Source organism: Neopsephotus bourkii, unplaced genomic scaffold, assembly GCF_033783945.1.
Source record: "Neopsephotus bourkii isolate Nb327-2 ecotype Australia unplaced genomic scaffold, CSIRO-AGI_Nbou_v1 NB_1471, whole genome shotgun sequence".
Taxonomy (NCBI): Eukaryota; Metazoa; Chordata; class Aves; order Psittaciformes; family Psittacidae; genus Neopsephotus; species Neopsephotus bourkii.
In genome coordinates, this window is record NW_026901947.1 from 411,588 (window position 1) to 426,435 (window position 14,848).

The window sequence follows — 14,848 nt, forward strand, 5'->3', positions numbered from 1 at the left end:
TGTTTGGAAGGCAACTTCCTTCTTCAAGTAATAGAGGAACCGACAGGGAGAGGTGCCATGCTTGACCTCATGCTCACCAACAGGGAAGGGCTCGTTGGAAATGTGTCACTCCAGGGCAGCCTTGGATGCAGCTATCACGAGATGGTTGAATTTGAGATCCTCAGGACAGTGAGGAGAGCGTGCAGCAAGCTCACTGCCCTAGACTTCAGGACAGCAGACTTTGGCCTCTTCAGGATCCTGCTTAGTAAGGTTCCATGGGATATAGCCCTAGAGGGCAGGGGGGCTCAAGACTCTTGGTTGGTCTTCAAGGATCACCTGCTACAAACTCAGGAGTGTTGCATCCCAACTAGAAGGAAGTGCAGCAGGAGGGCCAGGAGACCTCCTTGGATGGATAAGGAGCTCCTGAGGAAAACTCAAATGAAAAAAGAGTCTTACAGGAAGTGGAAGCAAGGACAGGCGGCCTGGGAAGAGTACAGGGTTATTGTCAGGGAAGCTAGAGACCAGGTTAGGGAAGCTAAGGCCCAGTTAGAATTAAACTTGGCTAGGGATATTAAGGATAACAGGAAGGAATTCTACAGGTACATAGCAAATAAAAAACAGATTAGGGAGAACGTAGGCACCCTCAGGAAGCTCTCGGGTGAACTAGCTACACAGGTTTTGGAGAAGGCTGAGGTTCTGAATGACTACTTTGCCTCGGTCTTCTCTGGCAAAGGCTCTGACCGCACCACCCAAGTCTTGGAAGGCAGACGCAGGGACTGTGAGAATGGAGACCTTGGGCCCACTGTAGGAGAGGAATTGGTTTGAGACCATCTTAAAAATCTGAACGTGCACAAGTCCATGGGACCTGACGAAATCCATCCGCGGGTCCTGAAGGAGCTGGCAAATGAAGCTGCCAAGCCACTGGCCATCATATTTGAAAACTCATGGCAGTCAGGTGAAGTTCCCGACGACTGGAAAAAGGGAAATATAACCCCCATTTTCAAGAAGGGGGAAATGGATGACCCGGGCAATTACAGAGCAGTCAGTCTCACCTCTGTGCCTGGCAAAATCTTGGAGCAGATTCTCCTGGAAGGCATGCTAAGGCACACGAAAATCAACAAGGTGCTTGGTGACAGCCAGCATGGCTTCACTAAGGGGAAATCCTGCCTGACCAATTTGATGGCCTTCTATGATGGGGCTACAGAACTGATGGACAGCAGTAGAGCAGTTGATGTCATCTACCTGGACTTGCGTAAAGTATTCAACACTGTCCCACACGACATCCTCGTCTCTAAATTGGAGAGATATCAACTTGATGAATGGACCACTCTGTGGATAAAGAACTGGATGGGTGGCCGCACACAAAGAGTTGTGGTCAGTGGCTCAATGTCCGGCTGGAGACCAGTTACGAGTGCTGTCCCTCAGGGATTGGTGTTGGGACCGGTCTTGTTCAACACCTTTACCAGTGACATGGACAGTGGGATTGAGTGCACCCTCAGCAAGTTTGCCGATGACACCAAGCTGTGTGGTTCGGTTGTTACGCTGGAGGGAAGGAATGCCATCCAGAGGGACCTTGACACGCTTGTGAGCTGGGCTGATGCCAACCTCATGAAGTTTAACCATGCCAAGTGCAAGGTCCTACACCTGGGTCGGAGCAATCCCAGGCACAGCTACAGGCTGGGCAGAGAAGAGATTCAGAGCAGCCCTGAGGAGAAGGACTTGGGGGTGCTGGTCGATGAGAAAATGAACATGAGCCGGCTTCAGTGTGCGCTTGCAGCCCAGAAAGCCAACCGTATCCTGGGCTGCATCAAAAAGAGCGTGACCAGCAGATTGAAGGAGGTGATCCTGCCCCTCTAATCTGCTCTCATGAGACCTCACTTGGAGTATTGTGTGCAGTTCTGGTGTCCTCAACATAAAAAGGACATGGAACTGTTGGAACAAGTCCAGAGGAGGGCCACGAGAATGATCAGGGGACTGGAGCATCTCCCATAGGAAGATCGGCTGAGAAAGTTGGGGCTGTTCAGCCTGGAGAAGAGAAGGCTGCGTGGAGACCTCACAGCAGCCTTCCAGTATCTGAAGGGGGCCTATAGGGATGCTGGGGAGGGACTCTTCATTAGGGACTGTAGTGGTAGGACAAGGGGTAATGGGTTAAAACTTAAACAGGGGAAGTTTAGATTGGATATAAGGAGGAAATTCTTCCCTGCTTGGGTAGTGAGGCACTGGAATGGGTTGCCCAGGGAGGTTGTAAATGCTCCATCCCTGGCAGTGTTCAAGGCCAGGTTGGACGAGGCCTTGATTGATATGGTTTATAGTGAGGTGTCCCTGCCCATGGCATGGGGTTGGAACTTGATGATCTTAAGGTCCTTTCCAACCCTAACAATTCCATGATTCTATGATGTGTTCACTAAGACAAAATCACCAGCACTCAAAACAGAACACAGACCCAGAGTCTCACTGCCACTGGAGTTAATGTGCTCAGCTATAACTGGGTAATGGAAACTTAAGCATTTCACGCAAAACTCAAGATGATAGAGGAAACTGTGTAAGATTTAATTTTCACAGTGTAATTGTATATTTTAATGCATACTTATCTGGGAGGTAATCATCTTTTTTTTTTTTTTTTTTAGTAACACTTCACCTTCAAGCCATGATTATATTTTTACTTTTCCTAAAAAGCACCCAAAATGCTGGTAAACCCAGTTTACACAGGTGACATTTTTCCCACATGCAAGTACATGTGGACAAGCTGAACGCACTCTATTCTGACAGTCATTAGGCATCAGGCCCATACCGCAGAGATACAGTCTGGAAGGGACACCAGCACAGGTGAGTTCTGGCTTAAAGGCTTGCCTATCAAAGGAAATACACCAACGTAACTATACAGCAGGAGGTGTATAACCACAGTTTCTTGTAAACTGACTTTACAGTGCAATAAAAAGCACCTTTTCATACTTAAACTTATAGCCTTCTGAAAAAGGTTTCATCTAAGTCAGAAACAGATGCTCTAAAATGTAAGCCACCTTTGGAGCACCTTATTGCAGGCTATAAAACCTCTGTACCATAAGAAACATACTTGTTTCACTTTATCTTCAAAATCTGCATCGCTCTTATCGTAGATCATCTGAGCAAGGCGAATCTGTTCTGCTGTTGCCTGAAAAACACAAACATCCAATAAAGTACACAAAAGGTGACAATATATTTTTAAAAGTATCTCCCAGTGTCACTATTTATTTTTCCTTACAATTCTCAAAAAGAACACATGCAACAAGCACAGAGGTGCTATGGGGAAGGGATTAACATCTCCTCTATGCCCACTTTATTGTTAAAAAGTTAGCTGGGACAGTAGCAGTTTCAACATGTTCCAGCATGTCTAAACCACAGTTAAAGGTCACCACATAGACAAACATATAATAAAACAGGGTTTACTACAGAAGCCTATGCTTCGATATTATTACTTTTACTTGCCTTTAGTACCTACCACTCCAGAACTGGAGTTTTATCATAACAGACTGGCAACAGTATTTCCAAATTAACCACATCTCTGATGGTTCCTGCTCATATCACCTTCCTGACTCTCGACAAAGTGCCTGATGTCTTACGAGCACTTAAAAAGACTTGAGTCATGCCTTAAGATTTTGCCCATGAACAGCTACACTTATTTTCTTTATAAGTGAATAGCGGGCTCTGAAAACTGCTACAGGATCTTGCTGTTTAAATAATTGGTGTTTCTGGACCACAAATCCATGCTGGCACTTCCAAAAGCTGAAATAAATAAAATAGATGGATGTGGTAAAGTATCATAAATTCAAATAAGCCATGGCCTCCCCAGAAAGCAAGCAATTCAGTAACACTCATGTCTCAACATACAGGTCACTCTTCACAGTGAGGTGTTGCAGTCTACTTGAACTGCACTTCCATGAAAATACCAAAGATAACCATATACTACAGGATCTTGGACCTAATACGATTTCTGCTGTAAGAGGAGAGGCTTTGACCTCAGGCCAGAGAAGGCCGATCTTGAAGCAAGTCAGCAAATGCAAGTTAATGTGCTGCAGAAGACTTCTTCACTGGGAAGGGGCCCAACTCATCCACTGAAATTCGTGAAGGAAAAGATTCATTCTAGCCAGTTGGCTGAATCTCAGTTTTGTAGTCTCACTTTAGAGGATACCTATGTGAAATTTTGTGCCTCAGGTTCAGACTTAATCAGCCTCAAACTGCTTTGCTTCTGGAGCTGACCACAAACACAAGCTCTAGAGGAGGTCTCCAACTGTAAATGCTGAGAAGAGTCTAAAAATTACTCCACCATACACCACCAGCTGCGTATTTTCTGAGAAGTTACTGCAGCTGTCCCAGTTCCTTGAGGGAAGTGATATTTGCTGTGCTCGGAAGGTGACTGCTCCAAGCCAATTAGCATATGTAACATTCATAACTGAGTTAAGTACTCTGCACTGCTTCACATTTTCAATGCATCATGCTGACAGCATCATACATCACTCCACTCAGTAACACAGAGGAGAGCCTGCTCTGGAATTCCCTACACAAGCCGTGGTCCAGCCTCCACAATAGCTGCCCAGTCAGTGCAGTGCTCTGTGCAAAGGAGATCTTCCTTCATACCTGCTGAAAACCCAGCAGAGAGGAAAAAAACAAGGTCTGATGGTTTCAGGAATTAAGCCTGCTCGTTCTGACTTCAGCTTTCTAAGCCCCATTGCAATTCTTAAGCTAGTGATTTCCCTCAAAGATACCCAGAGTAAAAACACCCTGACAATGTAATTTCTGTAGAGACATCACAGCGTACTTCACCCAAAACAGGAAGATGGTGATTAAATTTTTTCTGTAAACCAACATGTTTGTTTCAAGTCAAAGATAACAGTATCAAACATGTGCCACTATCTTCAGTTTTCCCATGTAAGCAGTGAGCTTAGAAATGAGCAGGTGCACTATCACTAATACTTATGCCAGTGGAATATTACTAGATGGAACAGGCAATTCAGAAGAAAACCAAAACAACAAAACTCCCAACGTTGTGTTTTGACTTCACAAACACCAAATCAGAGTCACAAAAAGTTTTGAGATTCTTTTCCCACAGAGTGGTTCTCGTTTAAGTCACCACTGTTACAAGTAACACTGTGGTACCCTATAAAAGAGTATAGCTAAGTTTCAATCGCAGCTAAGAAAACAGAAGCATCTTAAGACGGCCAAAACTTCAGTCAACCTTACAAGAAGTCTTTGTGGCATAACAGTGCACGAGACTTTTAACTAACAGCATTGAACTACCAGAAAGCAGAAGTATGCAAAACACTAAATTATGTGACAGTAATATGCCCAGATCTGTTTGTGTTTTTTTTTAATGGTATACTTATTATGCAAAAGCAATTCAAAAGAACTTTGATGTAATTTCTCAAATAACCTAAATTATGACCAATATGATATTATGACAATGAAATTTCCATTTGGGAAAGCAATATTACTCTGCATTCAGAAAAATTAATCATTGTTGATTAAACAGTAAAACTCCACACATTTCTGCTGATCTGTAAAGCTTGACTAAGCAGGAAGGTCCATTTGATACTTAAACAACAAAAAAATGTGGTCCTTCACTGACACTCTGTGCAATCTCCCACTGAGTGCATGTCCCATCCTCACAGCTATTCTCTGGACTTCCTTCCATTTGCCAATGTCTTTCTTGTGCCAAAGAACCCTAAACTGGGCAGAGTACTCCACTGCTGTCAACCTTCTTGCTATAATCCTGCAGCCTCACTTGTTAGAAAACAAAACCAAATCCAACTTGATTTGTTGAATCACTTTCTAAATTCACACATTAGCACGAATCACCACTGTGCAAAGCACTGCAACACAAGGAGATGATAAGGGCTTTGAGGTCACGTAATTAATACTGTATGAAACAGAACAGAAGCCCATCCATGATGAAGATCAGTCTAGAAAACGGTAAGACAACTTCCCAGAGGGGCACCTCTAGGCTGATAGACTCTCTGCAAGCAGCAAACTGAGACAGTTCTTGAACTAAGTCCAAATTCGAGGAGTATCTGACAAAAGAGTAATTAGTTGCCAGGAGCAGAGACATTTTGCACTCTGTCACCCAGCAAACACATTGATTTAACTACTCTTCCACTGAGAATCAAGACAATGGGGTAATTTCCATCTCACAGATACTCAAAACAAGTTTCATCTGATAGTGGAAGACCATCTTCTTTTCACTTTGTGAGGACACTGCACAAGAATTTTAGGACTGTGCAACTTGCAGATACCCTGGATCACACCTTAGAACATAGCATGTATGTAACTACACTTTTCTCACCCACTTGAATTGCACTATGATCAGAAATCCCCAAAAATCAGGAGGCTGGTATATGAAGAACTCAGATCTGAGGACACTGAAGTCACAGGACAGAAATCCTGACACAGACATAAGCACAGAATTCCCCACTGATGGGAAATGTTGCTGAAAAACACAAAGCTCCTTTAGAGACAAGAACACAGGAACAACTTATTGCTGTCCTGGATTACTGAGTAATTGAAGAGAAATACAAACATACTCTTCCAAAATAGACCACGATTTTTTTCTTCCTTTTTCTCAGTTTTTACTGACCAAGGGGAAAAAATACATGCTCACTTTCAACTCAAATTAATTATGGGGTATCACATACCTGTACTACTTGTTTCTGTGGTTGTGTTGGCTGTGTGGTTGAAATCTGCGCTTTGTCCCGAGTGCCCCGGGTACGTTCACTGCCCACCGAAGTCATCATATACAGTATATACAAAACAACGTATGTACAAAATAGAAAATCTGAAAGGGAGAAAAAAAATAAAAAAACAAAATGAGCATGAGTTAAGACACAGTACTGATTCAATAACACACAAACTTTTTGTGCTTTTACCACAAACTCTGGAAAGAGACTCCTGAGAAAGCCGCTTTAATAAACTATTATTGGATTTATCACAGTCTTTACTGTAAAGGGGGAAATGCAGCAGATAAAAAGCATTTTTGCCAGCTGATCAGGTTCTCTCTAAATCTGTACTTCCAGACAACATTTAAATCTCACAGCTTTCCCCAGTTATTTAACACACAGACTTTTCTGTCTGCTACTCTGCTGAACTTTTAGCTCCAGCTGTATCACCCCTTAAACTTCTGCAATGCCTGATGTCCTGTTTTGACACCTGGAATTTAACCACTCTCATACTCTCTTAGAACACTAATGCAAAAATCTCATTGACAAACTAGGCAGTTCTTCTCTTCCCCATTATCAAACTGCTCCCCTGCACACATACAAAGGTCATGGCAACACATACTCTACTTTTCAACTTTCATTTATAAGAGAAATTATGATACCTACCTTTAAATCCAGCTAATACCACTATTTTTTCTCCCTCATAGTTACAGAAATGATTTACAAAACTACCTATTACCCTGCTTTAAACCTACCTTTGTTGTATGTCAACAAAGTAACTAAAGAAAACCCAACTCCCACACACAAATGACTGCTACCCAGTTTGAGGCAGATCATTCTCATTCATCTTCTAGCATTAAAATTACTTTGAAACAAAGAATTTATTCTTCCCCCTGTGCTTGTACAGCATGTGACACAGGCTGACTGATGAGCATGGCTTATAGTAGCTATGATAACTGGAAACGGATCTTGGCTACGAGAACTGTCACAGTGAACTGCCTGGCTTCTGTCCCCATGACACTTGGAAGTAAAACCACATACACACCCCTAGGGAATTAATGACAACCTGCAAGCGGTGCACCTGGGCAGAAGATGTGCAAACAAGCAGTAAAGTGCTTTTACTGCAGCCCCAATGTATGAACGTGCCTCAGCACACAACTTGTGAGGGCAGCGGCTTTGGTGCATGCCAGCTATCACTAAGCTCAATGCACAGTAACACTGAAAATGGAACAAACTGCTGTGATCACATGGACATGGATGTGTTCAGTACACAGCTGCTCACTACCACTCACAATTACTTAGCAATTACAGTTGCAATGAGACACGTTAGTTTAAACATTGATTCACAACACTCAGGAGCCTCATATAGAATCAAAAAGACAATTAACCCCATGATCATCTAAATCTCTTCTTCACTTTAGAAATACATTTTCTTCGGGCAAAATTGAACCCTGACACTGAATTTCTTTATGTGCTAGGAGGAAGTATATTTCCATGAACTCTTACATATTTAACAAGAGAAGTCCAGCCTTTACCAGGAACTGACTGTAGCATGAGCTCAACTGGGACACTGTGTTTCCCTAGCTTTATGAATATATTTACCAAAGCAAATCTGTCTCCCAGTCTCTTAAAGTAGTTAACTTCATCATCTTCTAAGTTCGAGAACACAGACCTTCAAAGCACTGTGCCTTACACCCTAAAAGCCAGATAAGAGTCAGAATAGAGGTTATTCAAGCTGGTGACATGTCCTACAGAGAGCAATATATTTAGTAGATGTGGAGATGCTATGAACAGCAAGTTTAACACTTATCATGAACTATCTGCTCACTGCTGTCCACTGATACTTTGGAGTCTTCAACTGAGCCTGCAATAAGAATTACTTTTGCTCATTGTGTTAAAATCTGCTTTATAAGCTTGCTGATTAGACTGCCAGCATCTGAAAACTTAAATTTATATAGATTGAAAATGACCTTTGGGTTGCTGGGGTTTTTGTGGGGTTTTAAATTATCAGTCAGCTTTTCATAATTTGAACCTACCACAGTGAGCAGTAAAAAAAAAACCCTAAACAGACAATATGCCAGAGAACACTAGCCTCTCTGAAAAATAACCTGTTAGTTTCACACATGATTGCCTGCAATTAGCCCACTGTGATTTAAGTCATGTTGAGAAATTATAATTCCACTGTGTCACAATTTCTGAATTAACATCATGCTTGCACAAGTTTTGATACCTAGGAATTCTGACATAGACTTCCATGTTATTTTCTCTAATTTCACCTAAGCTACCCAAAACATTGCAATCCATGTTTTGGACACAACAGTAATACACACACATTAAAACAAAGAGTTTCCCATTTGTCTGTAAAGCAGATGCTGAACTATAGCCTACATTTCTGACAGCCAGGCAACTTACTGAACCTGGAAAAGATTGTCTTTATCCCTCTCCTAACATGTATTGCACAGTGTCTGTGTGCCACAGCTGTTTAAGCCGTATTTGGTTTTCAGGATGAAAAGATGATTTAAGGAAAAAGGCAGGTACACAGATGTTTGAAACACTCTTTGGGGGTGAAGCAGAACAGAAAGATCAGCCTGCTGGTGGGAACAGAGCCAAACAACTTCAGCAGTGTAACCGGGTCTGTAAAGATCCTCATCTTGCAGACTGTACAGCCCATGAGCAGCAGAGTTTTGCAACAGGTCGGAAGCAGAAAACCAGTGAAGGCCAGAGCCTCTTCCTGGCAGCAGTATGGACTTGTATTTGCTTCAGGCAAGTACAGAAACACACCCTCAGTTTGACATTCCCCGTTAAGTCAACATGGACATGTTACAGTCTATTTCAGACACAATCCAGTCTTCTTAAAAGCACAGTTGGCAGCTTGATACGAAGAGAGCTTTCAAAATAAAGCTATTTTATATGCCCTTAGCTGGCTCCCACTACCTAAAGGCAGTGTCCGGACAGTGCAACCAGCCCAGCCCCAACAGCATGCACAAGGAGCAGAGAAGGGCTCTGCTGCACCACCAACAGTGCACTAACCAGGGACACACTGAACCTCTCTCGCACAGGCATGCCCTCACCAATGGGCTGAGGTTTCACACCCTACCACACCTACTCCTTAGAGCACCAAAGCAGCAGGCAGAAGGGAGGCAGATAGCCGCTGCCTACAAATTACCAGAGACTAGAATTGTGACCATTAAGTGGGATATTGTTAATTTGACAAGATGTGGCTGAACAAGAACACTTCCTTGCTTGCAAAGCAGCTTCTCACTCTCCCCCAACTCCTCATATTAAAGTCTGTTTGGCAGGCTGTTGTCATAGCAATTAGTAGGATATTATAAACTGATGAACTAAATTTTAACTGCAGACCAAATGAGTAAAGAAGATCTGAGATTGGAAGACAACTCAATTAAAATCTGTTTAATAAATATTAAACAAAAAAATATTCAGACAAGCAGATGTTTCAGCTTCCATGTCAGGGTCTGGCTCGGTGCAAAAATCCCTCATCGGCAGTTAATACTTGACCTTGCAGACACATTGCAACTCTAGCAAGCAGACAAAACAGCTGTATGCTTTAGAAATAGATACCCCTTAAATAAAACAGACCCTTAGAGAACTAGCAAAAAAGGAGGAGAAAGCATTAGACACTTCCTAAAACTGTCGTGTAAAGAATGTGGTCACACTTTGACTCATCACATTAAAGAAGAGAAGCACAAGACCACTCTAAACCATTTTTTCATAGATGCATTCTTGTACCTCAAGAGGAAGGTTGTCTTCTACTTAAAAAACATACATAAAAACCAAAGCCTAAACAAACCAAAAACATTATAAAAAACCCTTTGATCAGTAGTTTAATTGTTCACTCCAAGTATGTTTAGCTTCTCAAGCTCTAAGGAATTTGAATTTCAGCACTTTCTCATAAAGCAAGTAACTAGACTTAAAAATGGAAAACAACAGATGGGTTTAAGTGGAAAATAACCTCAAATCTCAAGGTTTTGTTTGTTTTAGTGTTTCTGTCTGTACAAGTTTAGCCCAAGCACCCACACTACAAGAGAAGATAAGGGATTGTAGAATAAGCCATCACCAGACTGGGGAATGATAACAATTATTCTAGTTTCCAAAAGCAGTACTGAAGTATTGGTATCTCAACATCCAGCTTTTCTAAAGAGACCAAATCCCACTCCCTTCATACTGCAAGACTTACCCAATATATTTAGTTGGGTTTTTGTTTGATTTTAGAAAGAAACAAAAGCAAAGGATCAAAGAGTAACTGAATGCATATTATCACAAGAAGCAGGTTTTTAGAGCTATAATGCTTTCTTTGATCTTTTGTTCCAACATTCCTTCAGCAAGAAATCTAGTCCTTTTAGACTGAAAGAAGTCAGCAAAGCTAGAAAGACAGAGAATACAAATTGACAGGGGCAAGTGCCACAAGATACAGCAAACCTATTGAACTTCCAGGGAGAGCCCATGCACTGCAATACCACCTGACTTTCCAGCACCCTTCTGAAGTTAGTCACTAGAAATGTCTCTAGATGGAGAAAATACTTGCAGTTTTGAATTCTTCCTGAGGCAGTCACAAGAAAGTCATTTTCTTGACTCTCTGGACAAGGAGCTGTGATAAAGACAACTGTGAAGAAATCTTTATGAGCACGTTAACAGTGTGATTGCATTTTATAATTCTAAACACAAAGCCACTCAGTCAAGGATTTCTCACAATGACAGGCCCGGGAAAAGGCTGCAGCACACTGCCTCATGATGGCATGACTGCTGTATTCGTACAATGAGTCTGTATTTTATTTCTAAGGCAGTAGCAAGACACGATGTTGTAAGTCCAGCCGGTAACTCAGAACCACACAGACACTCTCTCACTCCACCCCCTTCTTCCTGCCCCGGGTTCCCAGAGGGATGGGGAGGAGAATCAAGAGAATATAACTTCCATGATTTAAGAGCAGTCCAGTAACTAAGGTGTAGCACAAATCACTACTGCTACCACCAATAAGAATAATGATAAGGGAAATAACAAGGGAAGAGAATACAACTGCTCAGCACACACCAACCTATACCCAGCATGACCCGAGTGGTGATCTAGCCCTTCCAGGTAACTGCCCCTGGTTTATATACCAGGCATGATGTGCTGTGGTATGGAATACCTCTTTGGTCAGTTTGGGTCAGGGTTCCTGTCTCTGCTCCCTCCCAGCTTCCTTTCCTCCCTGGCAGAGCATGAGATGCAGAAAGTCCCTGGTCAGAGTAAACATTACTGAGCAACAGCTAAACCCATCGGTGTTACAACCCAGCGTTGTTCCCCGGCTGAAAGTCAAAAACACAGCACTGCATCAGCTACTAAGAAGGAAAAAATGACTGCTACTGCTGAACCCACAAGAGAATGAGGAAAAAGAGTGGAGGAAAAAAAAAATAATGACTGCAAAACATCGATGCAATGCATTTCCGTCAAGTGCTTTTGTCTGAAGCATCTCGCCACCTTTATTACTGCTTGAAAAGGGAAAAGTTTGCAAGAGTCACATGTTCCTCAGGAGCAGTGCTGATTACTCAGTGTCTTCACTGCCCCAAGCCAACAATACTGAACCTGAGGCTTATGGATCCTGGGAGGATTCCTGTCTGATCTTGCAGTCTTCTACAGTAAATAAGAATAATACTTATGGTCAGGAGTAGATCTGCGTCACTGACAGAACATCACACGAGAGAGGAATTGTACTGTCTGTATACTCTTATATTTTACACCAAGAAAAGAGGATTGCTGGGAATGGCCAGAGTACCAACACAAATATATAAACTAACATACACATTTCCAGTTGTGTTAGCAAAGCATACCTAATTAAGTAAACACTCTTACCCACCTTTCTTAAAACCCACTGAGTTGTTATAGCTGAAATTATTATTCTGCCAATTAAATCTACAGTTAACTACAAACATACCCTGACCTACAAAAATCAGTCATTTCTCATTACCAGAAAAAAAAATAATTAATTTCAAGTATTAGTATTCCTAATCAAACAGTATACAAAGGAAGAGACATAAATATACATATAGGTTTTACAAATAAGAGACAGCATTGTTCTGGAAGAGAAAGAAGTGCTCATCTTCAGAAGACTGGAGTGAGGCAAAGGCTGGTCACATATCCAAAATCATGATGCAGAAGAAGGACTGAACAGCACATCATGGCCAGGTTGGACAGTGCTTAGAGCAACCTAGTCTAGTGGATGGTACCCCTGCCCATGGCCGGGGGCTGGAACTGGATGAGCTTTAAGGTACCTTCCAACACAAACCATTCTATGGTTCTACGATTCTGTGCTCCACTAGTAAAGCAGGTTCAAATCGTGACAGTTAAGTAGTACCATTATTTACAAAAATCTTCTAATCTCACAAATCATTGCTATTATCCCAATGCCTCTGCCTAGCAGACGTGGTTTACATGTTTGTATATACTGGTGATTATCCTAATCAAAATCTGAAAACTACACCCAATAAACAACCAGTGCAATTACCCTCATAATTTATTTACAAATATTCACAGAATCATAGAATAGTTAGGGTTGGAAAGGACCTTAAGATCATCGAGTTCCAACCCCCCTGCTATGGGCAGGGACACCTCGCTCTAAACCATGCCACCCAAGGCTTCATCCAACCTGGGCTTGAACACTGCCAGGGATGGAGCATTCACAACCTTCCTGGGCAACTTATTCCAGTGCCTCACAACCTAGGAGGGAAGAATTTCCTCCTTATATCCAATCTAAACTTCCCCTGTTTAAGTTTTAACCCATTGCCCCTTGTCCTGTCACTACAGTCCCTAATTAAGAGTCTCTCCCCAGCATCCCTATAGACCCCCTTCAGATACTGGAAGGCTGCTCTGAGGTCTCCACGCAGCCTTCTCTTCTCGAGGCTGAACAGCCCCAACTTTCTCAGCCTCTCTTCATACAGGAGGTGCTCCAGTCCCCTGATCATTCTCGTGGCCTCCTCTGGACTTGTTCCAACAGTTCCATGTCCTTTTTATGTTGAGGACACCAGAACTGCACACAGTACTCCAAGTGAGGTCTCACGAGAGCAGAGTAGAGGGGCAGGATCACCTCCTTCAACCTGCTGCTGGTCACACTCCTTTTGATGCAGCCCAGGATACGGTTGGCTTTCTGGGCTGCAAGCGCACACTGAAGCCGGCTCATGTTCATTTTCTCATCAACCAACACCCCCAAGTCCTTCTCTGCAGGGCTGCTCTGAATCTCTTCTCTGCCCAGCCTGTAGCTGTGCTTGGGATTGCTCTGACCCAGGTGTAGGACCTTGCACTTGGCATGGTTAAACTTAATCAGGTTGGCATGAGCCCACCTCACAAGTGTGTTAAGGTACCTCTGGATGGCATAAATATCCAAACTTCAGAGACAATAAGTGCCCTTATCCATAAGGAAATTTCTGAAGGAGGAATCTAAATTTCTCCAAATTCAACTTTCACTGGTATTAAATAAAAAATAATAATAAAACCATTCACACTAAAATCAGAAAAGCCTAACTGACTTCCACCTAGGCCCTTATCTTTCACACAATCAAGGCAATCTTCAGACTGATAAAAACCTGTTTAGCAAAACACACAGAACTCCATTTTAGATAGCAACCAGCTGGATTTCTGCATACAAAAGGATAGTCTTGCTCCCTGTCCTAATTGTAACCCCAATGTTTTCAAGGACCTGCAACAATCACAGAATCAACTAGGTTAGAAAACACCTTTAAGATTATCAAACCCAACTGTCACTCCAGACCTGCAAAGGCCATCACTAAACCATGACACTGATGGCCTCATCTGAACACTTCCAGGCACAGTGATTCGACCATTTCCTAATATCAAATCTAAACCTCCCCTGGTGCAGCTTGAGGCTACTATCGCTTGTCCTTGGGAGAAGAGACCAACACGCACCTCATTACAACCTCCTTTCAGGCAGTTGTAGAGAGCTTCTCTCTACATAGTAGACCTTCTCTACTTCAGACTAACCCCCCCCCCCAGTCCCTCAGCCGTTCCTCATTACACTTGTGCTCCAGACCCTTCACCAGCTCTGCTGCCCTTCTCTGGACCCGTTCCTGCTTACCAGCATGTACCACTGACTGCAATGAAACTTCAAGTAAGAGACCCAGTTAGACTAACTGCATGTTATTTTGTACCTAAGCACCATTCTCAGGACTATCAGAAC

At 42.6% G+C, this 14,848-nt stretch overlaps 2 protein-coding genes across 2 annotated transcripts in view; one reads left to right on the forward strand and one right to left on the reverse strand.

The window, feature by feature from the left end:
• The window catches only part of UBAP2 (ubiquitin associated protein 2), a 101,197-nt gene extending 94,413 nt beyond the window's left edge, over window positions 1–6,784 (reverse strand). Inside the window, exons 1-2 of the mRNA XM_061369033.1 lie at window positions 6,645–6,784; window positions 3,053–3,130 (exon numbers count right to left, since the gene is read on the reverse strand). Of these exons, the coding sequence (XP_061225017.1) occupies window positions 3,053–3,130; window positions 6,645–6,743 (177 nt within the window). The 5' untranslated portion in view covers window positions 6,744–6,784. The remainder of the gene's footprint in view (window positions 1–3,052; window positions 3,131–6,644) is intronic.
• The window catches only part of NUDT2 (nudix hydrolase 2), a 414,951-nt gene that overhangs the window by 252,349 nt on the left and 147,754 nt on the right, over window positions 1–14,848 (forward strand). The gene's annotated exons all lie outside the window — the stretch shown is intronic.